The following is a 25,200-nucleotide window of genomic DNA, read 5'->3' as shown; positions in this document are numbered from 1 at the left end:
CAATAAATATTGTTGAGATATTTAATTGAACTTTCTTTATTTGAAGTCAGTGGTTGACTTCATACAGATGTTATTCCAACTGTTAGCTACTTCAATATGGGACTAAATCATAGACATAGTCAGACATTCTTTTGATGTTCCGGACCTTTGTATGAGGAAATTCTCTCTAAATGGACCTCGTTGAATTTTAATTGAATATCCCTGCTCTAAATAATCCAAAAATGATTTTCAACAATTTTAATTGAAGAAAAGTCCCGATGAAAACTAATTGTAAATGTCATTACTGACTGAGTGACATTTCTGCTGCAACTGTAATGTCAAAAATGTTCTTTGGTATGATGAAATTTAAGGGTATTCATTGAACGTCTTACATACCCTATCTAACAAATCTGATCAGGTGATACTCAGCCATTACGACACAGAGAGAATGCCATTGTTAGGGGGTATCAATAGGACCGGAAGGCTTTGATCAGGCCTAGGAAACACCCAGCTTTACAAAAGCTGAATTTCTCCAGGACAGGAAAAGCATTTCAGTCTTTGAAAACAGCAAACCAACAGAAGCAGCAGGCTTGTAAAATAAGCTTTGGGGAGCTTCATGCTGCTGCTGTTTGTTGTATGTACAAAAGGATAGATTTTTGGCTTGTGATGTTCACAGAGTAGGATGTGCGAGTGTGCGCAGACTGCGAGTGTGTGTGTGTGTGTGTGTGTGTGTATTTGTGTGTGCATTTGGTGAACCCCTGAACCCCTGTTTAGACACACATCCTACTGGACCTTACCCTGCAGGGGCAGTCACGTTTGGGTTTGTGTTGTGCGTGCGTGTCTGTGTGTGCGCGAGTGCTGGAGGGGTTGGAGATCTTTTTATTGACCTGATCAACAAGCACACACAAGTGGATTGGTTACTAATTGCAGGTGATGTTATAGTTTGTTTGTGATAAGACTCTTGCTTTAAGCACAAAGTCCTGCAAAGTACATCGACCCTTCTGTTGCTTTGCCACATCCTTCCCATCCGTGACAGGACCGCTGCCGCCTCTCAGGTAAATACCTTTTCTGTTTTTCCCCGTCTTCTAATTCTGCACTAATAAGGCCTTCTGTAAGATGCACTGAAAAAATATTGTACTATTTACTGGTGTTTAAGTGTAAATTACTGGTAAATTGTCTGTATTGTGATTTAAAAAAAACAAGGAAGAAAGTGAATTTGGTAACATTTGTTAACAGGCTACTTGAAAATGTATATACCAGTATGTTTGACAGGTTGGGCACTGCTACACACACTGACAATGAACTTTTTAAGAAGTAATTGACGTGAATAAAATAGTAAATTTTAAATTTTTGGATATTTTGAAGAAAATCAATTTGTTTGATGAAATTCACTTAATTTGCGCCAAACTGTGCTCTGCTCCTAAACTTGGTGTCTCTGTGCAGGTCCGGTGTGTTTTTCTGCTTCCTTGCATCTGTTGAGCACACAGCAGCATCATGAGCGTAGAGTCCAAAAAAACACGTGCGGCTTCCTGCTCCAACATTAAGGTCAGTGATACCCTTTCGCCATTGAACAAAGTGTCAGGGAATATAGCTCACTGCTTCACCTATGGCCTTAATCATTTAAATATGTGCTTGTTAACACAAATTGACCTGTGACAGTGCCAAAGTTGTAAAATGTCACTATATAACTGCTTGTCTTTAACCTTATCTTTATGTATTTGTCTTGGTATTTCATATTGAAAGCATTAAAAAAATCCTAATTTTCCTCTTAACCAGATACAATCCAAGACTTTGACACCGATTTAGACTTTGACTTTCTTTGTCTGCAAACATTTTTGCATTGGACTAGATTTAAATGAATCTAATCTAAGTGAATGTAAATCCAATCAGACTTAAAAACAGATGTGAAGGTCTTTAAATGTTGTTGTGTGTGAGCCTAATCAATCATGTGTCAATACAGCCATTCACCCTTGTTCCTTAACATCTGTCCGAGGTGCAATCACATCATTTCACCCTTTGTAATGCAATGAGCCTCATTCAAAAACCTTTCATTGCATTGTAGAACTGCAAGAAAGTAGATCAATCCTCTCGCTCGGAAGTCTTTGAGGAGAGATTATTACCAAAGTAGTCACTTTACAACCGGCTATAACACTCAGTTTCACCATTCAGAAATACTCTGACAAATCACTAAACCGAGTCTAATCAAATCAAACGTCCACTAACTCTTGCGTTCTGTGTTTCCAGCTCTTCCTGGCCTCTTTGGCACTTGTATACTTTTCCAAAGCCTTTGGTGGAGCCTATATGAAGAGCTCCATCACCCAGATTGAGAGGCGCTTTGACATCCCCAGCTCCCTCATTGGGGTTATAGATGGCAGCTTCGAGATGGGTAGGTGCAGCTTAAAAGAACAAAAAAGATTCAGAACTGTTTTTTTTGTAAGAAAAACAGTTACAACATGTTAATTAGTGAGCTTGAGAGCCTAGCTGTTTCCCCTTGTTTCCAGTCTTTATGCTAAGCTATGCTAACCGCTTGCTGACTATAGCTTCACAAATAGCACTCAGACATGAGAGTGGTATCGATCTAATAACGTAAAGTCAATATGCATATTCTCCAAAATGTTCCTTATTCATTCAGTTATTTGAATTGTTCTTCTCCCCAGGTAACCTGTTGGTAATAACCTTTGTGAGCTACTTTGGTGCAAAGCTCCATCGTCCCAGGCTCATTGGTATCGGCTGTGTGATCATGGCTGCTGGATCTTACCTCATAGCCCTGCCTCACTTCTTCCAGGGACTGTTAGTACATGGTTTCCTTCTTGATATTCAGATGTTGCACATGTAATACTGTGGCCCTGGAGTAATGATACACATCATTAATTAGAATCACATTATATGGTTCTTGGAGGCAGAACTGCTGTGGAATATTAGCATTTCATTTAACCACAATGGGAAGAGTCAAATAACTACTGTTATTCAGGATACAATATGTAAGAGGTATATAATATCAGAAAATAACAGCTAATTGTATTTATTCTAATGTGCACATGCTGGGATTAGCCTGTTCGGGGTGTCAGGGCAAAAATGTGCTGTTTGGCAGACAATGAGGCTCATACCCAATCTGCGTATTTAGCTTGTCACCTCCAACATTAGTGCACATAGCAGACTATCCAGTGCTTTATTAGAAAATAGGACTACCAGGACACAGAGTTTGTGTGTAAATTAGTTTATAAGTTCATAGTGTTGGCCTCTGTACAAAACAGAGTCAGAATATTAAGAAATAATACATGACCCGGCTTACTTGATCTTGGGGCAAATTCCTTGACAGACTTGCAGTTGATTAAACTCCCAAAAATCTGCAGTAACTTAAGGGTTGTGTGGCTCCTGGGAGCCTGGGCCTCTGGTGCACTGTTTAGTAATCCAGCCTTGAACGGGTATCTCACTGCCAATTTGAGTTGTTAGGGAGATATTAAGACTTAAAGACACGCGCAGAATGTCCGCATGCTGCATAAACACAAATTATTTCACTTATATTGAGCATTATATTTATATCTATATGCCATGTCATTTTCTGAGAATCTTTTTGTAGATATTCTTTTTGAAACAAACAGCGGTGTGGTGTAACTATTCTAACATTTTTTTCCAGGTACAAGTATGAGACCAGTGTGTCTCATGGTACAAATATCAACAGCACTGAGAGCATCCTGCCCTGTATGTCCAACCACAGCCTGGCTGAGGCAGATGAGATGCCTGATTTAGAGTCCATAACAGGTGCCAAACAGAACACACGGATGAGATACCAAATCAATTCATTCATAGAAGCAGAAGAAAGAGTTGTCAATATCGTTTGTCCTCCCTCAGCTTGTGAAAAGGCAGCTGGCTCGTCTTTGTGGATCTATGTATTTTTGGGAAACATGCTGCGTGGAATTGGAGAGACTCCCATCATGCCTCTGGGTGTGTCCTACCTCGATGACTTCTCCAGAGAGGAGAACACTCCTTTCTATTTAGGTCAGTTGCTTTTTACCTCCGACTGTCTGTGGTAGTTTTTATGACATTTTACACTGCACTACACCTGTGTTAGCTTACACTCTTAGGGGCTCAGCTACTTTATTTCCCATCTCCTTGGATCACTTTGACAGAATTTGACTCTCTCTTTACTAATTGCTTGGTCAGTGTCCCGCTATTGGTGCTTTGTCTGTGTGCCTATCTTGTATATTTTGGATAATGCTTAATTGCTGTGACAGTGCTAGAGTACTAAACATTTCTTTCTCTGTTTCTCCATTCCCTAGCCTGCATCCATACAGTGGGAATCATGGGACCTATGTTTGGGTTCTTGCTCGGGTCCTTCCTTGCCAAGATCTACGTGGACATCGGATCTGTGGATTTAGGTATGGTACATCTCAATATCAGGGGGAGAAGATGATGTGTTAAATATGTGTTAATGTGGCACAAATTGTATTTTTTGGTAGTTCTAACCCATTAAGTCAGTTTTCCTTGATTGATAAGAAAAATATTGAGTGATTGGCTCATTGTGCAGCCCTATTACTCATAACCTCTCCTTCAAAATCGAGCATTAAAGTGCCCTTCAGCAAAACAGTAAACCCTTCCTCCACGTTTGTCATTAAGTGATTACAAAACAGCGAAGAGTTATCAATGAAAGTCCATGAAACCATTCATAATCTGATGTCTTTGCTTGTCTTCTGCTCCCAGACACTGTCACCATCAACCATAAGGACTCCCGCTGGGTGGGGGCCTGGTGGCTGGGCTTCATAGTGACTGGCACTGTAGTCCTGCTGTCCAGTATCCCATTCTGGTTCCTGCCCAAGTCTATGCCCAAGCAGGGGGAGGAGCAGAGCCGGAATGAAGGCACAGAGCTCGCTACAACGGCAGAGCAGGAGAATTTCCTGCCAGACGAAAACCAGAATCAGGAGGAGAATCCAGTTACATTGAAGGAGATGGCTAAAGGTACCATCCAAGCTTCCGCATCAGTTCAAAATGCTATAAAGCAGTGTGCTTTTTTACCCTAAGGTAATGTTGACAGACAAAACTACAATATAAGGACAGGTCATGTCATATTACCTGACAGAAACAATCTCAGAATACATTTCTTTTAAGGACTATTCCTGCGCTCTTATTTCTTGTTCCCCAGCTTTGAGCAGCAAAACAGCGCATGCCCTAAACTACTACGATTTAAAAGACCAAGAGATGTGTCACTGCCAAAATAGCTTTTAGGGTGGACGTGTTTAATCATTAACTTAGTAAAGCCCAGACAAACCAGAGCCCAGATCCGTAACCTTGAATCCTGGAAAAGCAGCAACTAAACTCCATGGAATCTGAGTTGAATGACACTTCAGGACAGAGACACATGTTGAAACAGTTATCTCAGCTGAGGGCCAGTCATGCCATAGTTAATTTCATCATGATGTAACAGTGTTCACATTGTACATCATTATTTGAAAGTGATATTACAAATGAATGAATATGTTACAAAAGTAAAATAGACTTTAAAAATTAAAGGTAAAACGAAAGAACAAAAGTTACGTAATAATGCTCTTTAATGTGTGTAAAATGACAACATACATGTGTGTCAGAAATGATGCCTGACTAAATATTTGTGTATCAACATTTGCATCGTGAATGTGAACAGACATAGATAAAATATATGAAGAAGAAAAAAATGACCACTTCAAATATACAGATTCTCAAAACGGCTGCTGTTTTGTATGCAAAGACATAAGGGCACTCGTTTATTTTGACTTTGAATCCTACAATTTCTCTTTGTTCTTCACCAGATTTCATTCCGTCCCTGAGGAGACTCTTCAAGAACAGCATCTTCACCATGATGATCCTTACGTACCTGGTGTCCGTCAACGGCTTCATTGGCATGATCACCTTCAAGCCAAAGTACATGGAGCAAGTCTACGGACAATCTGCCTCCAAGGCCATTTTCCTCATAGGTACGGAGCAATAACTGACCCCCCCATTCACTCTGTCTTTACTGCGCTTTGTGGCCCAAGACAACTGAAACAATGATGTTATTGAAGGGAAGTGTGATTACGAGAGATAAAGTTGACTTGAAATGTAAGCACTAAGTAGCCCACTGTGGGCTCTCCTTTTGTGTGTGTCCGTAAAAGTAGCACCCTGAGCTATGATTAGCTTTTTATGACTGTTTACCATGCACGGCTTCGCTGACAGTGTTTTGCATTGTTCTGTACGTAGAAAGATTGTGTTATAGCTTGAATATATTGGCCAGATGGTTGGATCAGTAATGGATCAATGGCTGAAACATGGAAGTATGAATGCCATCTTGAACAAACTGACGTCGACTAATAGAGAATAACTGTTCAATATTCAATCCATGTAATTATCTCACCATATGTGTAGTCTTAAACATGTTTACTTGTTTCCCAGTGTTTTTGACACATTGTTTTGATTACATTAGGGCAAAATAATTGTGATCAGTAGGACGTTTTCATTTCGTAGTTTTCCCAGCATATTGATCGGTCATTGATCAATTTATTCATCCAATCCAGGTATACTGAACCTGCCAGCAATAGCTTTGGGAATCATCACCGGAGGTCTGATACTGAAGCGTTACAAGCTGGGTGTCGTCGGAGCAGCCAGGGTGTCAATCACTGCCTCCGTCGGGTCCTTATGTCTGCTTTTCGTTCAGATCTTCATCTACTGTGACAAGGCAGAGGTGGCAGGTCTGACTGTGTCATATCAAGGGTGAGTGGCATACAAAACCAGTTTCTCATCACTCTGTCTGTCACAAGAAACACACATGTTTATTAAGAGGCTTGTAGGAGAATAATCTCCACGGAAACTCATTTATGCCTCACTGGACCAAAACCCCCTACTCACAAATCTCTGTTCCTGTCTGTGTGCACCAGGGATTCTCAAGTGTCCTACAACCAACAGACCTTACTGTCACAGTGCAACATGGGCTGCTCCTGCTCAGTGAAGCATTGGGACCCAGTATGCGGATACAACGGAGTAACGTATGCCTCGCCCTGCCTGGCTGGCTGCCAGACCTCCACCGGCATCGGCAAGGAAATGGTAAGACAGTAATATATATGTCCTTATAGAAATAGATAGGACTGGTAGATTAAAGATGAGAATATAGGCAAACAACAGCTCCTCTTACATGTAATTTCAATCCACGTCTTGCTGAAACTTGATGACGATTAAACAGAAATCCTTCCTCTGGTTAATCCTGCAGAGCTAAGGTTCGCAGCATTATCATTTTATGTCTTTTTTTGAAGTCATATATATTGTGCAGTGGCAACCCACAATTCCACAATCAAAGGTAGTTATACACATCTCTGTCTTCTGGTTCTTTAGATGTTTCATAACTGCACCTGCGCCGGAGAGATGATGACTCCAGGCATGAACATGTCCACAGTGCTGGGCCAGTGCCCCAGAAGGAGCAAGTGTGAAAACATATTCGTAATCTACATGGCTTTGTCCGTCTTGGGGTCTTTCATTTCTGCCTGTGGGGGCACGCCGGGATACATCGTACTGCTCAGGTCAGCTGAAGGAGCTCAGCTCACATCTTTTATGATTGGGTGTAATGATGCCTCGCAGTGCCTTATTGATTTTTGTACCAAATGTGAACTGCCCCTGTAACACTGTTGTGGGTAATATTGCATTTTGTTTTTTTTCTCTATAAGCTAAAATGCTGATATCGAGGTCTGATGTGATAATGTTTGGGCTTATCTCCCAGGTCCATACAGCAAGACCTGAAGTCGCTGGCTCTGGGTATGCAGACACTGATAGTGAGAACTTTGGGTAAGTATCGAAAATACATGTAGGTTTTGTAAAATCCTCACGTTAAAGGTATTATCCAGGTTACAGGACCATGCTTATAGCGAGGGCAACAATAGGTGAAATTGGTTCTTGATATGTGTAAGCTAATGTGACTTTCTGTGTTTTCAGGCGGAATACCTCCTCCAATATATTTCGGAGCACTGATTGACCGAACCTGTTTGAAGTGGGGCACCAAGCATTGTGGAGGCCGCGGAGCATGCAGACTCTATGATGCCGATAAGTTCAGGTACAGTTAAACCAGACTTGTAATTATTGCTAGAATACCCTATCTGTAATATGCATGAGATGAAGATGTGTGTTATATATATGTCTAAAAGTTTAGACATTGCACCAACTGTACCACTGCAATTAATAGAGTCATTTAACAATGATTACTTTAAAGGTGCAATGTTATCAACTGCTTCAGCATTTCACCTCTACTACTTGGTCCATACAATTTTTTTTCCTTTTCTAAAGTTTTCCACTGGATTTCTACACGTTTACAACATTTTCAATTGGTAGAATTGCGGCAAGAACTTCCAAATGAAAGCATTTAAATAAGGTAAAAAGACGTAATAACTTAACCTGTTTCAATGTACATTTTAATTTCAGAATGACATTCATGGGGTTGATTACGGGACTCTACTGCCTCGCCAACGTGCTCTGGGGAGGCCTCTATATCAAACTTGTCAAGAGACAGAAGAAGTTAGCACTGAGGAATCAGACCAAAGCAAATGGAGTGGAGGGCGCCACGGTGGGAAATAGACATGCAAACATCAACATTGCCAGGAGTAAAGAAGACGAAGCCAACGAGAGCACTATTTAAGGTGTCTGAGGACGGCAACACCATTGTATAATGCAGACGGACGACACAGATTTTCCATTGCCAAAGTACTGTGCTGCATCCATAGTGGACCAAATTTTGGTAATGGTACAATGTCAGCACTCTTTGGTCTTCAAACAGTACACCTTTTTTCTTTTTCTTTACACAGATATCGTGCAGTTTGTTCACTTCAAAGGTCAAAGTTTGTTTCGTTTTAGTATGAACAACAATCACGTCGATCCACATCTGCACAAAGACGCATAAACTCATAAAAGGTCATTTTTAGCGCTACTTCAAAACAGTCAGGAAAAAATAATGGGAATACATGCCGTTCACGTATGAACACACTTCAGTATGATGTCAGAGGAAGTGAGCACAAAATATGCCAAATATTTGGAGAATGTTTGGCTTTTGAGCTTGTGTCCATCATTTATACTTGAATAGCATTAGGTCAGGTCATGAAAGTCAAGTTCCACAACTCAACATTCACAATGATTTATGTATACAGTAAATGGACAATATAGTATTGACAGCATAGTTTTAAATACTCGTAACAGACAACCAGTGTTCAGCATCACTTAGTAACATGACGTATTGTCCATTTCAGTGATTGAAAATGTTTTCTTTCATGTTTTTCAATGAGACTATAGCTGCTATAATTGGGACTGTAACAGATTTGACTTCCTCAATAGGGGGCCATTTTTCAAGAAAAGCCCCCATACCAAATTATGAGATGGACGGTACCCCCTGTTTGTCTGTGACTGCTGCAGGCTGATTCAGTGATTGAAAGCAGCACGAGCTGTCTGAGAAAAGAAGGAGTTGTCTATGATAATAGAGTGGCCAAACCAATAATACTTGACAGTACGTTTGTGTCTTCGAGCACCGTATACATGCAAATGCAAACCCGTTGGACGTGGAGACCCAAGCGCAATGCCATTTTTGTCAGGTCTAAAATATTTTTTGGGGGTAAGTTGCAGCTCTGAACAAACCTGTTGGCTTTGAGGCCAAATATGAATAACTTAGTTCAACATATTGGCAAATGCGCTTGCAACCAGCAAAGACTATGGAATAAACAAATGGGATATTATGTGTTATTTAATAAGCTTTAGAGGAGGTGATAAGCAGATTTTGGTCTTCGGACAGAGCCAGACGCATCCCACAGTCTTTGTGGTATGCTACCTTGCTGCTGGTTGTAGCTTCAAATGTAAGGAGCTGACATGAGAATGGCATCAATCGTTTCATCTAGCTATATACGTATTTTTCAAAGTGTGGAACTGTTGCTTTAAATGACAAAATCATAGCAGAGAAACTAGCAGTAGAGGGGCACAGCGACATTTGACATGCCTGGATATCTCTCTGACTTTACACGCACTTCTTGTTACTTCACATCACCTACAGCTCACGAACGCTCATATAATCATCTGACTCACTAATGTTTATTGTCTGAGAAAGGTCACTATAGCTTAGACAGGGGAATAAAAGTCAGTGTAACTCAAATTTGCTTGTTTTACACTGTTATACATTGTAGTTGTCAATGAAAATGTATCATCAGCCTCACGTAGATGTGTTTTTATATTCCATATATGTTGTTTTATCACAATTTCTGCATTATAGTTTTTAACCCTGAGTCGTAATTAATGTTATTTTTTAACATGCTCTGCTAAAGCTGAAAGACTTTTTGTCATTTATTCAACAAAAGTCTCCAGTTGAACTTTTTTTTGCCCCTCAATTTACACAGTTACCTGTCTTTTGAGTGTCTTTCAGCCTGTTGTTTTGGCTTTCTGGCCCACAGCTTTACTGTCTTGGTTCAGTCTCACTGCTCTCGTAGTGTAGTTTTGGCCACAGCAGGCAGCTGTTTTCAGTGTAAAGTCCTCAAAAACTCTGCAGTACGCCGTGTACCAAAACACAAACAAATATCTAGCCATGCTGTAGCGTGGCTAAACCCCAAGGAAAAGTAGCGAACAAAAAAAGAAACCCCAATGCCTTAATATGTCATCCCCAGAAGAAACAAAGGTAGAAAATAAAATAGCTATAGATAAGAGCACGAGCTGAGTAAAAGGTACCAAAAACACAAGGGTCATCATTAATCTTATAAATGGCAGCAGTCTCCAGTAGAGCCCTTTCAAACTTGACAGACTGGGGGTCACCTACAATTTCTCTTAAAAAACAAAAAACAAAGGTAGTTTGAACCATCTCTCTTTTTGCAGTCCTCCAAAAGTGAAAAAGTAAACGATGACACCACAGGGACAGGATATGGACAGACATGCGCTGCAGAGCCCGGCTGTTCCCCCATAACCTACTGTGCACATTTCACCCATGTGATTTCTCCAAGCCTTTCGAATCAGGGACTTCCTTTTAAAGCACATGTGCATCGACATATCAGTCTAAATTGCTGTAGGTTGAAGGTTGCTATTAAATAAGCTGGTCTATCAAACTTTGACTGCTCTGTGTTTACTTTGTCGCTCACCAAATGTTCTACCTATTTTAGAAGATTAAAGTTTTTTTCTACAGCTAAACGGTGTGTTGTTGTTTCTGATATATTGTATTGTTATATTGTAACTGTTATGACCAGTGATTACAATATGGTATGATCATTATACCTTTATTAGTATATCAATACTCCAAAAATGCTTTACTCGATTTAAAAAGTTGGCAACTTTTCTATTTTAGCTTTATTCATTCAAAATCCTTAATCTTATTCATCCACTGCATCTTGTTTTTCCTTAATGTGTTGTAGCTCATGAACCTGTGTGCAGCGTCTGGTTTCACCAGCAGGCTGCGCTCTTTACAACAAGATATCCTCCTGCACGGTCCTGTAACGCCACTGAGGGTGTCCCACTGCTTCCATTAGTACCAAACTAAAGCCAGACAGTCTGGAAATGTGTAATGCAGAATTAAAGAAACAATGTTAGAAAGCATTGAGTACTAATTTGTATCTGGAATAATGATGTGAGGCACCCTGATGCAGTAACAAACTGCATTCCTGTCTGAATGCACCTGAAACTAGATACAGTGAAAAAAGGAGACGTGCTCAAAATTCTAGAGCCAAGTGTAATTTTTCAGAAAGGGAAAGAGGCAAACTCATTTCTTTGCTGTTGCTGAGCTGGAATGTAAAGGCTCTTAATCTTAATCTTTGGAATTTGTGAGGGCCCAAAGCTGATTGAGTGACCTGCTGCCTGGCAGCCTGAACCCCCCCCACCGGTCACTGGACTAATACAGCATCGCTCAACCACGTTTACACCGAGGCACACTCTTTATACTGGGACACACTGCTGCATATATTAGGTCTTTATCAAAGTAATCCAGAAATTCTAAAGAATGAGTTTAGTGTAGTTGATTTTAGGTTTACGTGTCCGTGTTGTTATATGTATTATTCGTAAGTGTTATCAGTGGATATATGAAAGGCAATTACTTGAAAAAATGTCACCTGCATTTTATAAACCACTTTTTAAATTCCTGTTTGAAGCAACAAGCGTCTGATACCTTGTGAGGAAAAAAATAATCGAAAGGGCTTGGTGTGGATTTACTAATCTGTCTCCCCTCCACCTCCCCCCCCCCCCCTGTCCTCTTGCTGCTGTCCCCCTCCTGGACTGGCTGGCATGTGTGTGGAATGAAAATGTGCGAGGCCTTTTGTCCTCCCGGTTCCAAGTAACTGCAATGCCCTCACACAGGAGAATAGGAGCTCGTGGAAGAGCAAGTTTTCCACCTCTCAGTAGGAGAAGAGACACATGGCTGCTTAAAGAGGAGCAGAAGAAGAAGGAGAAGAAGAGAGGAGACCCCCGTCCCTTCGGCCTGAAGATGCACTAGGTATTTCATTGAATTTCCTCAGTAGTTGCCACCCTTTTCTCTAAATATAGCAACGTTTTAATTCCTCTGATAAAACCAGGGCTTGCTTGCCAATGGATCAAGTCGGGCTGCTCTTTGGGTGGGAGTACTAAACAGGCTAAACCTGAGAAAATATTCTAACTGGTTGATTGTGTTGATTTATGTCAGTCCCCCCCTCAACTTTTCCGGAGAGCAAATGAGCGAAACCATTTTCCTCTCTGATATGGATTCAACCTGCAGCTCCTGACATTAACTGAGCTGAGAGGATTGTGAGGAGAAGAAGCCTTGTCGGTGGAGTTTACACAGGTCAGTACAGTTTTCTCCCACTTTACAAATTAATAATAATAATAATAATAATAATAATACATCAATCTTCTATAGCGCTTTTCAAAATACCCAAAGGCGCTTTACAGGGCAAAGACAAACAGAACAAAACAAAAAAAAAAAAAGAAAGACAGAAGAGCAAACTAAATAAACAAACAGAACATCATGTAGTGGAGGGTAGGGTGCAGGGGTTAGCAGGTGAAGGTGAGTTTGAGCACTTTACAAATTCAGACATGTGAGGCTGCAGTGTCAGGATTGGCTTTGCACCACGACTTTGCACTTCAGTACCATAATACTCCTAAAAAGTTGATCCTGATTGATAAAATGTACCTTTTCGAAACATTGCAATGGTAACCAGACATGTTTTGTGCTCTAAGCAAATCACTGAGACTCTGAGGTCCTTCAAACCATTCAATATTGTATTATTATGCAGTAGATTATTGATGTATGAAAATATTGGTAAACTATGATTGCCTATGTAAAGATAATCATTACTGTAAGTAAAGAGTTGCCAATGTTTTGTAAAAATCTATTATATTTTATGAAAATTAAGTTTTGTTTGATGCCATTTAATGTGACATGTACTATTAATGCATCTAAATATACAAAATGCATGAGTTATATGACATGACTCATTTGACATTTTGGGAAATATTCTAATTTGCTAATAAACAGCATATCACTACCGCTTCTTTTTACTGTTGATGTGCGGAGCAGCCATCTTAGATTTTGAGGTCAGGGTTGGTGGAGTGTGTCTGACTCTCAGAGTAAGAAATCCGACTTCAGTTGAGACTGGGAACTCGAAAATTCTACCTTCCCAGTTATAATGGAACGCAGTATTACATTCAGGATTAATACCCACTCTCGTATTAACAAATGAACATGCAAATACAGCTAGCAGCTAGTTATCATAACTTAGCATAAAGGCTAGGAAGAAAATAAGCTTTTGGGGTGCTTACTGTTGTGGCAAAAGCATCACCATTATGTTGTGGCTGAAATGAAGAGAAAAGATGTAGTTCCTGGAGTAGCAACCAGCGGGACTGTTTAATGCACCCCCATGGCAATTCATAACAAATTCAAAGTATTAGTTCTTACAGCTTACTCTTATAGTCTAAAGTCAGCCCCTTATGTCACTTTCCGCCAATCAAATCCTTCGATTGAACCACAAACACAGCACATCTGGTCTCCTCATTACGTATATGCTCTCATGTCATCGCCTGGGTCAAGATAACATCCTGGCAGAACAAATGATTCACGTACGGGAAGAGTTTTATATATAATTCCAATTTATCTGGTTCGCCTTTATCACTTTTTAGGAATGTTAACCTCCCACACTTCTAGGAAGACATATTATGCTGTCTTCAACATCATACCAAATTTGCTGAGTTCATCATAACAAGTTATAGAAACCGTTTCTCATAAAAACCAAATGAGTTCGGTTCAATCCTAGGTTATATGATGATTTTCTTCAACATATTCCCCCCTCTGGGGGTCCCTTGACCCCCACCCTGACCTCATATAACCTTTATCTGAATCTGGGAATGATACCAAGTAATTGTATCAATTATATATGCTTGATTATAAACCAATACAGAACATTTGAGTTAGTAAGACAATTCAGATAACATCACGCAATACTAAGGTTCACTTTCATATAAGGGCGAAAAAACCTGCAGGTTGCTTTACAGGAAAAACTCCCTTATGGTCCTTCCCCGCCGAGCGACCACCTTTCTGGCATGAAGTGAACCTGTTTTTACTTATAAACATGCATTCGCTGTTACATCACACATTTTAGTTTCATAACATGTTCAGAACATGTTGTTCTGGTGTGTCTCTTCTCAAATGTTCACAACATTCTCCTGGAAAGATAATAAAACATGTGACGTGATGATTTTGGACCTGTATGTACTTTCAACAAAGTTCAGGCTCCCGTCTTTATGCTGAGATGCCTCCTAGTCCTGTTTCCTTCATGTCATCTGAGTCCTCCAGATAGTCCGGAGTGGGAAACAGGTCCGGTCGTCCGATCACCATTTGAGCGAACTGGGCCTTTGTCCCTCGCTCAATCGTCATCATGTTCATCATCTGAGCCAGTTGGGGGTTTGCCATGACTGTCTGTTTGAACATACTCCTCTGGCACTGCCTAGTCAGGATGGGTACGATGCAACATGCCAATAGAAAAGCTACAATTAAAACTATTAATGCGCTAATGCAGAATATTCAGTATAATACCTGTCGGCTATGCCTGTTGTTTGTTCACTTAACAAATGGAGAGTGGGAATGGTCATAGTTATGTTTTCACAACTTTGGTCTAGTGGTATTGGGTTTTCATACCATATCAGTCTCCTAATGAGCGAAGGAGTAATATTAGCCTGTGGGAACCAGGACACCACCCAGATTACTTTACAGTAAACGGTAGTATTACCTACATTAACCCTTTTCCCATCCGTATCAAATCCACCACTGGCAAAACATTCATACTCTTCCAATTGATCTGCTTGATAATTAGTTGGAGGCTCATTCTGCGATGTGTAAATCGTAACTTCTGTACATGCCTTGCACAATTGATATTCAGGATACCAATCTAAGTAGTCGTGTTTCTTTTGAGATCCATACAAGAGTCCACATTGAACACCACACAGGAAGTGCCAATGTTTTTATTTCTACATGTACATCATAGACATGATTTGGATTCCACAGTCGGCTCATTCTGACCTCAACGTCAGTTGCTAGCTTCCCATTTCCACATGGTGTGAAGTTGTCTCTTACGTGTATCAGCGTGCAACTCTCTGAACGCTGGATAGGCCGGTTTGAACCTAAATGGCAATGCTGGCATAGGTCCTGGTCTAGCATGGGTTGGAATATGTGTGGTTGCATCGTAGTCATCTGATTCATGGTTTCTGGCTCTCCTCCAGGACGGCTGAGCCACCGTCTGGGCGCTGACCTGTATGCTCTTAAGGTTGGAGTACTGGTTGTTACATTGAATGAGTTCGGATGGCCTTGTCTGCGATAGAAGTTATATCTAACAGAACATGATAAATTGCCACAACATTACCTTTGGAGAGAACCAGGCTTGCTATTTCCCCCTATTTCCAGTCTTTATGCTAAGCTAGGCTAACAGGCTCCCTAGCTCCAGCTACATATTTATTCAGAAAGAAATGGTTACTTTCCCATTCAGTCAAAACATGTTGTCCTTTTCTTTAGCCTGACCTTCCTTCTGTTATTGTCTATCCACAGTGTACGGCTGCTTTTCTTGCAGTGGACTGAGGGCAGGCAGATTAACCGGCACACAAGGGTTGAGTGTGGGATGGAGGAAGCAGCAGAGGACGGGGACAAGATGACCAGCCAGCACGCTCTGTGTGTCCCCGACCGGGAGACCAGAAAACACCCAGGCATCTCCACTCTCAAAGTACTAAATCTGTAATCACACTCCTCGGCTGGTTACTTTTAACTCTGTTCTTCCTTGCGGGCTGAAGTTCATGTTGCTGATGCAGTAGATTAATAAGAAATTCAGTTAAAAAACCGAAAAGGCAGCCGGTGTTAGAACTGCCCCTTCACAGCAAGGGATCAAACTTCAATAAGAGTGCATAGATAATGGATGGATGGATAAATGCTTAAATTGTGAGACGCACATCAGCAATACATCAGTTCTTGGTCAATTGAACATCAGCGTTCCCCCAAAGTAGGTAGAATCAAATCAAGAGCTGCTTATATGTTGTTTTCAAAAATCTTGGCTTTGACATTTCTACTCTACATCAGCATATCAACTATTGTCAAACACTTCAGTATCAGTCCAGAGCTCAGCCTTGCCTGATTGCAGCACAACATCAGCATGTGCAAAGGTAATAGAACAATTTTCCCAAAACACATATCTATTCTACTATCGTGTCCAAGACTTTCCCCATTTTTTTTCTCGTGGTTCCTTAGCTCTGTCTGTAGATATTAGCTTTAAAAGCAAATGTTCCGAATTATCACCAAATAAACCCTTATAATAAAATAAAATCTACAGAAAGCACACAGTGTTTTTTGAGCTCTAATTAAGATTTTCAAGAGAATTTAGAGCATGAAAAAAAACAGCCTAATACATGAAATGCTAGCAGAACATGTAAGAGAATTGCAGTTATGACAGATGGGAATTAATTCAGAAATAAAGGGACTCCAGGGTGCCCACACACAGAGAGTTAAAACCAAAGGCTGTGGAGGCTGCAATGGAGGAGGCAGAAACAGTTGAGCTTTTTTAGTTTGAAGGTTATTGTAAAAGTGGCTGTGATCAGCATTTATAGAACAACGTAGGACATTTTAAACATGTTGCTGTTGTTGCCTGTATGTAATCATAGTAGATAAAGCATTAAATGGTGGATGTTTATCAGATAATTACAGAAAACCTTTCATTTAAAGTATACAGTTTTGGTTTCTGAAGACTTATATTTTCCCTTGTTGTTTTCTAGTTGTTTATTATGGCGCTGTCCTTCGCCTGCTTCTCAAAGGCTCTGACAGGAACCTACATGAAGAGCTCCATCACTCAGATTGAGAGACGATTCGACCTCTCCAGCACGCACGTTGGACTCATCGATGGCAGTTTTGAGATGGGTACCATCTATCTTTTGATCTGACTTTGATCTGTTGTGCATCTGATCAGGTCTTACTTCAACTTCTTCTGTTTGACTGAGCTGATGATTTTTCAAATGTCTCAATATATTTTTCCTCTGCTCTCTTGGTTTCCCTTTCTTGGAGGTAGGCAACTTGTTGTTTCTTGCTGTGGTCAGCCATTTTGGGGCCAAGCTACATCGGCCCAGACTCATTGCTGTGGGCTGTTTCCTCATGGCTGTCGGGACCTTTCTCACTGGCCTGACCCACTTCTTCATGGGACGGTAAATGCCCAACAAGTGTCCAACTTTTAGAAGAGCTCCAAATGATTTGGTTGAATGTCTCATTGTGCTTTTCACAGCTACAAGTACAACACAATCATTCGGTATTCCCAGAATGACAGTGTGAACATCGCCGCCTGTGTGGATCCACTGACAACAGAAGTACCTGAAATTTGGATCGAGCCCTCCATGGAAGACAATAAAGGTAAGACTGTGGGCTAAACTCAGGGGGCAAATGGGTTTACAGGTACCCTGAGGTGTGAGTGAACACCGTCTCATTTCATTATCAGCCATGCTAGCAGCGTAGCTCTCTGGATTATTTTCTTGATCTGTTGGTAGGTCCATGGGTGGCCAAACAGCGACCCGCTGCCTGTTTTTAAATGGCCCGTGGTGATGTTTTAAAAATAAACTTCAATATGGCTTACACGTATTTCTAATAAAGTGCACTTCTTTGTTGAAACACCAGATGCTGTTTCCATTATGAACAAATACTCGACCTTACTAGTTAATTAATTAATTAGTTGATGAAAACATTTACATCAGTTGATTAGGTAAACATGGCGGAACCAAAAAGATGAAAGTTAGCGATTGACTGCTGATACATTTTGAAAGAATTAGTGCTTTTTCACAGACATCTGTTTTTTTTGGTCCGTGGCTTCTTGCAAATTTCTGTATATGGCCCACAAGCACTACAATTTGGCCAGCCCTAGTCCATACCGAAATATCTCAACGTCTGCTACGTAGATTAGCAGTAACACTTTTGTGTAGCCATTCATGGTTCCCAGAGGATGGATCCTACTGACTTTGGTGATCCCCTGACTTTTTTTTTTCTTTTACCACCATAAGGTTGACATTTATAGTTTTGACTGAAATGCTGCTAACGTGGCTCAATATTCTTGTTACATCAATATAAAGTCACATATCTGGGCTTATATCTTGAACCGGAGAAGACATATAGCCCAAGAATTACAAACGTAACTATAAAATGTACACTACTTGAACAAAAACGAAACAAAAAACTAAATAAAGGTGATGCCTTCTCTATGGTCAGTGAACAAGAAACCACACTCGTAGCATACACAAAGAACCTGTATGAACACTGTTGACATGAAACCTGGTTCAAAAGCCCTGGCTTTCTTTCAACCATCCCTGGAATGCACTGATCCTGGTGTGACCTGCAAAGCCACTCACCTCCCGTGCTGTCTACATACTACACATAGCGGCTGAAGTCGTGCTGTGCCAATGATCACTCTGTATATGGACTACAGAGCAAGCCAACAAGAGCTGAAAGCCGGAAAGAGAAAAGAGACAGAAAAATCAGGTCTTATAGCATCACTGACAAGGCAGATATCTTATTAATGCTAATACATTCAGCTTGGTCACATATCTGCTTATGTATTTGTCAGTCTTTCTGTTGTGGAACCATAATTAATTATTCTCCTTCTCTCACAATAACATGTCATACGCCCACAAAATGCAGTGTATTGATCCTGTTCAGCCACTCTGATGAGATGTTTTTCGAAGGAAACACAATGTGAAAGTCACACACAATGCAGTATGCAAGCTCCATGCCGCATCTTATTACATTGATATTGAATCATCACCACATTGTATTCATACAGACTTTATTTTCTCTTTCTCATTTACTTGTGAATGGGAAGGGGCTTTTGATACACATGCACCAAATCTTCTTTTAGAAACAAAATTATCAATAGAATCTGGGAACGTTGCTGACACACACACACATACACACACACACACACACACACACACACACACACAAACACACACAGGCACCCACATACATGTGGAGGTTTGAACATGATTTTAAAGATTTAAAAATATCATTATAATGTTTAACAATACATCAGAGATAGCATAAAGCAGCTTCCTCAAAAATCGTTTGTTTATCAGAGCAATAAAAACAATATCATGCTTTGCTATTGTGTGTGTCTTCATGGAGCCTGTGTGAGAGACTCTAGTTCCCACATGTGGATCTATGTGTTCCTGGGGAACGCTCTGCGAGGGATTGGAGAGACCCCGGTCACACCTCTGGGCATTTCTTACATCGATGACTTTGCTAGAGCGGAAAATTCACCCTTCTATATAGGTAAGATATCTTTGCTCATTTTAAAGGGTTCAAATGTCATAAATTGTGTTAACAGACCATAGACTCTCTCTAAGAAGCGGACGCAGTTGCTGTGACATCAGCCATTGGTTTGTGGACTATGTTTTTGAACCCTCCCATTCTTCATTTTGGCCATCCCCATCTTGGTTTTTGCCGGTCGTGATTTAAATTTTTTGCAATCAAAAGTGACACAAGAGAGTGGAGCTAAGTACCACCGAATCCTGAATAAGACATTTTGTTAATGTTAATGTTAAACTTGACTTTCATGAACTGAAAACACACTGTGAGAGGGTTAAAATTGTAAGACGAAAACACAGACAACTCCTAGACCGGACAAAATGGTGGAAGTGACCTGTCAATCACAAGGTAGCCATGCCCTAAAGCATACTCTGCTTTATTGTCTATTTTACTCTAAATGGGACCATCATTTACGAAAAAAAACATCATGCTGTATCGACGAAGACTTGAGACTAACTGAGACCATGAACTCATGTTTACAATGTTTACTGAGGTTATAAATCAAGAGAAGAAATAGGGTCATTTTCCCATAGACTTCCATACAATCAAACTTCTATTTGCAACCAGAGGAGTGGCCCCCTGATGGCCATAAGAAAGAATCCAGGTTTCACTTTGGCTTTACTTTCACACCCGGAGGTTGGCGCCTGGAACTGACTCATTTCTTAAAACGTACCCATAGAATGAAGATATTTGTCTAGTTTATCCTGGTCTTCTTAACTCTTACCATATCTATTCCCAATGGAGTTCTCTTAAAATTCCTTTTTTCCACCACATCGAACAAAATGTCAATCGACTGATTTGTTTGTGATTTGCAGCCTGTCTCCAGACCATCACTCTCCTGGGCCCCATGTTTGGTTTCCTTCTGGGCTCCTATTGTGCCAAACTATATGTTGACATTGGATATGTTGATATCGGTAAGTGTAATGCGTTTGTTGTGCAAGACCTGTTAGTCTTCACTCTGAAAGTGAGCACTAAAACTGAAACGCCCTCTGTGTAGACAGGCCGACGGAGTTAAACCTATAAGCGCTTTTATGCTAAAATATCATGTTTTTGACAGAAGAGACATGTTGACTCTGGCTTGAGTTTTGGTTCAGACTGATTCTGATCAGCCTGCTGCTCATGGTGCAAAGGTCTGTCATGCTACAATAACATTAGACTGGTCAGAACAGGTTAGTGAGGTCTCTTCTGAGTGTCCCTGAGAGGAATTGTCTCGACTCTCGCCCATAGAAAAAGTTGAATCGATAATTTATTCATCAACCACAACTCAGTCAGTCCACCTAAGTGTGCAGTGTCGCTAAAAGAGTGTCCCATCCATTTACAAATTCAGATCTGGTGTCCACTTTGGTCACGTTACACAAAGGAAGTGACAGGTTAAAATTCCAAATCAATATGACAAATGAAACACCCATCAAGCTTCCTGCTCCTTGTGTGCACTCACTCGAATGCTCTTTTTCCGGCATCAAGAAAGTGTGACCATCACTCCCAAAGATGCCCGCTGGGTGGGCGCCTGGTGGATGGGCTTCATGGTGTCCTCCGTCCTCCTCCTCATCTCCAGCATTCCCTTCTGGTTCCTGCCCCGCTCGCTGCCAAAGCAGGAGGGAGACGAGGGAAAGGCAACTCCCGCCCATGGCACCCTAGATGGGACAGAGGACGTTCCCAACAACAATCACGACCTCAAGCTGACTGACATCGCTAAAGGTTGATCCTCTTCCTCCTCCCATAACAGAACATCTATGACACTGCATTGCATTTCTAGTTAAATTGACATATTTAGTACATAGTTGATATTTTAATAAATTACAGCATGTGTGCAGGTTTATGGGCATTGCTGGTAGCGTATTTTTACTGGAAGTCCTTCCACAGGGTTTCTTCCCTCACTGAAGCGCCTGTTGGGAACTCCTGCCTACTTCCTGCTCCTTTGTGGGAGCATTCTGAAGTTCAACTCTTTCATCGGCCTGTTCACCTTTAAAGCCAAATACATGGAACAACAGTTTGGACAATCTGCATCCAGAGCAAACTTCCTCATAGGTAAAAAAAATAAATGTGATTTATGGGATAATGGTAAATACTAAAAGGTAGTATAACAGTAGCAGACGTGGATAAGGAATTAAGCAAACAGACATTTTATTGGTTATGAATTCAAGTTTTCGACACTTTGGAAGATTTGATTAATGTCTTCTTTGAGCTTCAGGGGTGCTGTTAGGCATTTTTATTTACCTTTGGACAAAGCCAGGCTTGCTGCTTCCAGTCCTTATGCTAATCGAAGCTAACTGTCTATATGCTGTAGCTTCTTATTAATCGTACAGACATGAGAGTTGTAACATTCTTCTCATGCAGCTATCAGCAAGAAAGCAAATAAGTGTATTTCTCTCATTTTTATTATTCTTTTTCAAAACATTCATGGGTGAAATGAAGTTTGAGAGTTCATTCAAACTGTAGCTTTTTGCATTCTGAAAGAGAGTTACAAAATAATCATTGCTCTATGATTTGACAGTATCAGATGAAGGTCAAAGGGTTCCAACGGTACACTGAGCCCTTCTGCTCAAAGATTAAAAAGTCATTTTAAAACAAAATATCATAGGGTGTCTGATAGTGAGAGACTTCCCGTAAAAAGAGCCTCCCAGTGTCCAGAGCCCCTGGTGTTTTTCTTAGGTGTGTTGAACCTACCAGCCGTGGCGGTGGGGATCTTCCTGGGAGGGCTGCTGATGAAGAGGTATAAACTGAGCTTGGTGTCAGGAGCTCAGCTCTCTTTTGCCACATCCTTCATGGCATACCTCCTTCTGCTGCTGCAGTTTGGAACCAAGTGTGATAACATTCCCATGGCTGGGCTCACCATCTCATACAACGGGTCAGTGCTGAGGGTATTATGAAGATGACCGCAGCTTTAGCAAACCAAAATAACGTATAAGATAAACTCTTTTTACAGCCTTAAAATACAACAACTTGCAGCTTATATAAAATATAAACCCTCTTTGCCCTGCAGAACGCAGAGTATATCATCCGACAGAGATATGCTCTTCTCAGAGTGTAACAGAGACTGCTCGTGTTCAGCAGAGGAGTGGGACCCTGTGTGCTCAGACAGCGGCATCACCTACATCTCTCCATGTATGGCTGGCTGCCTCAGCTCCAGTGGATACGGCAAGAACATAGTAGGACTGCACACGTGAATGCACAAACATACCGTGTCGATAGATATAGGAACTCTTTAGGAATTCCTTTTAAGAATTTCCAAATGATCACCCTTAAAAGCCTTTCAGAGGTTAGATTAGACATGTTTATCAGAAATACAATGTAACCCTCAAACCCTCATTCCAAAGGAACAAACAAAACAAATATTTGGATTAGAAATCTAAATGAAATACAATACAGTTATACAAATCCTTAAATATATACAGTTACAGTCTTTCGCTAGAGAGTTTACCTAAAATAATAAGGTCCCACAAATCTTGATTCACTGTATTTTTTTTCGACCTGTTTATCCAAAAAATTCATTCAACTGCTACTTTATTCCAAAGTTTTCCAAATGATAAATATGTGACGCTTCACTTCATTTCCAGTCCGTCCTCCTGCTACATTGTAGTTTCTCTCTCTTTGCCAGGTCTTCCACAACTGCAGCTGTTTGTCCGCCTCCTTCCCAGCAGGCAGCAGCACGTCCGTGAGGCTGGGCCAGTGTCCTCATGCCAAGGACTGCAGCCGCAGTTTCACCTCCTACATGGCTGTATCTGTTCTCAGCTCCTTCATCAACTCTCTTGGAGCTACACCTGGCTACATGGTTATCATACGGTCTGTGCACCCGAGAACGGACTTATGATAACTGGGAATATTTGTGCTATTTATCAATCTTATGATCTGAGTCCAAGCGAGCCTTGAGTGAAAAACGTTTTCATAAGGTTAACCAAATTAAATAATGTCGCAAGTCAGTCCTATGCATTTTAAACTTAAAATATTCAACATTTTTGAATATGCTTATTTGTGTTCTTGCCCAGGTTTAGATGAGATCATTGCCATCACTCTCATGTCTGTGCAATAAATATGAAGCTCCAGCCAACAGAAGGTTAGCTTAGCTTAGCACAAAGAGTGGAAACATGTTTGGAGCCAGGCTAGATGTTGCAAGTATTTGTGCTAAGCTAAGCTGCTTGCAGTTGCTTCATATTTAGCGTACCGGCATGAAAGTGGTATATCTTCTCATCTAACTCTCAGCAAAACAATTTATTTAAAGACACTGCCTGTGGAAGCAACTTTCTACAAAAAAGATCTATACAAATAACCCTGTGTTGATTTGTAATTACAGATGCATCTCACCAGATCTCAAATCCCTTGCATTGGGTATCCAGGCCTTAGTAACTAGGACTCTTGGTAAGCTTCATTACTTTCAGTTTTGACTACAATTCTTTTTTTTTTGATATGGACTTGTTTTGCTTAACCGTCTTCCAATCGGCATAGTTTCTGATGGATCCCAAAATATGATTGACGGACACAATACAACAGCACATATTTGATATTTGATACCTTGTCTGTAGGTGGACTTCCTGCACCAGTGTATTTCGGAGCCCTGATTGATTCAACTTGCCTGAAGTGGTCAATCAAGAAGTGCGGGGGCAGGGGGGCATGTCGCATATATGACTCTAATATGTACAGGTACGCCTTGGACTGCAAATGTGTAAATATAAATTTGCTAAAAGTGTTTCTCCACCGCTTTAGACACCATAGCAATAAGGATTTCTTCCCTTGATTGCCCTCCGTCCATCTGTTGTCTCTACTTTCAGGATCATCTTCCTGGGTCTGATCACTTGTCTCAGTGGTTCCTCGTATTTCTTCATCATTGCCGTCATCATCGTCCTCAGACGACAGTTTCGTAAGCCAGAGGGAGAAACACAAATGCAGAATAGAAAAGCTTCAAAGGGAATTGACCTTCAAATCACATCAAAACCCACTGAGGACCATCCCAGCCCACCTAAAGCTCCCAAACTGCGTCATGCTTCCAAAGTTTGGGTAAGGATCGCAACAGAACTGGAGGAGGGAGGGGAGGTTCACAGAATAGAGCAGCTCCCCCAAGATGGCAGACTGAGCTCCTCAAATAACACCCAGGAGATGCAACAGCTCAAATCCCTGACAGAGACCACTGTTGAGTTCACTCCTCCTCCATGTGACGAAGCAAAGATAGCGATAGTTATCAAGCAAAGATAGCGATAGACGTGCTCAAGTCAGAGGAGGAGGCGAAAGAGGGAAAAGACGAGGTTTGTGAGGAGACGGATGCACAGGTGGAAGAAGAGGACGATCTCACAGATGATGAAGTATTTGCGAAAGAAACAACACACAGCAAAGAAACTGACGACAAACAAAACTAAGTTGTCCACCAATGTGCTCTCAAACAAGGCCACCTGGGTCTGTTCTAGGAATGTAACTGATTTTGGCCAACAGTCACATGTACTTGGATT

At 40.9% G+C, this 25,200-nt stretch overlaps 2 protein-coding genes across 2 annotated transcripts; both read left to right on the top strand.

Moving 5' to 3' along the window:
* The first annotated feature begins 1,473 nt into the window (after nucleotides 1-1,473).
* Nucleotides 1,474-8,605, top strand: slco1d1 (solute carrier organic anion transporter family, member 1D1). The gene is made up of 14 exons (XM_076111650.1): nucleotides 1,474-1,524; nucleotides 2,224-2,365; nucleotides 2,637-2,769; nucleotides 3,617-3,741; nucleotides 3,832-3,978; nucleotides 4,260-4,358; nucleotides 4,681-4,935; nucleotides 5,763-5,927; nucleotides 6,504-6,699; nucleotides 6,864-7,029; nucleotides 7,315-7,499; nucleotides 7,697-7,761; nucleotides 7,909-8,026; nucleotides 8,392-8,605. Exons 1-14 carry the CDS (start codon nucleotides 1,474-1,476, stop codon nucleotides 8,603-8,605), a joined length of 2,061 nt encoding a protein of 686 aa, XP_075967765.1.
* A 7,480-nt stretch (nucleotides 8,606-16,085) lies between these two features.
* slco1e1 (solute carrier organic anion transporter family, member 1E1) lies at nucleotides 16,086-24,949 on the top strand. Its single transcript, XM_076111292.1, has 14 exons — nucleotides 16,086-16,157; nucleotides 17,197-17,338; nucleotides 17,487-17,619; nucleotides 17,697-17,821; nucleotides 19,580-19,726; nucleotides 20,578-20,676; nucleotides 21,227-21,460; nucleotides 21,626-21,790; nucleotides 22,415-22,610; nucleotides 22,746-22,911; nucleotides 23,361-23,545; nucleotides 24,054-24,118; nucleotides 24,283-24,400; nucleotides 24,529-24,949. Exons 1-14 carry the CDS (start codon nucleotides 16,086-16,088, stop codon nucleotides 24,947-24,949), a joined length of 2,268 nt encoding a protein of 755 aa, XP_075967407.1.
* The last annotated feature ends 251 nt before the right edge of the window (nucleotides 24,950-25,200 follow it).

This window comes from Anarhichas minor, unplaced genomic scaffold (assembly GCF_050575085.1).
Source record: "Anarhichas minor isolate MPS153535 unplaced genomic scaffold, ASM5057508v1 ptg000045l, whole genome shotgun sequence".
Lineage (NCBI taxonomy): Eukaryota > Metazoa > Chordata > Actinopteri > Perciformes > Anarhichadidae > Anarhichas > Anarhichas minor.
The sequence above is the reverse complement of the archived record's forward strand: the minus strand, read 5'-3'. Positions and strand labels throughout refer to the sequence as shown.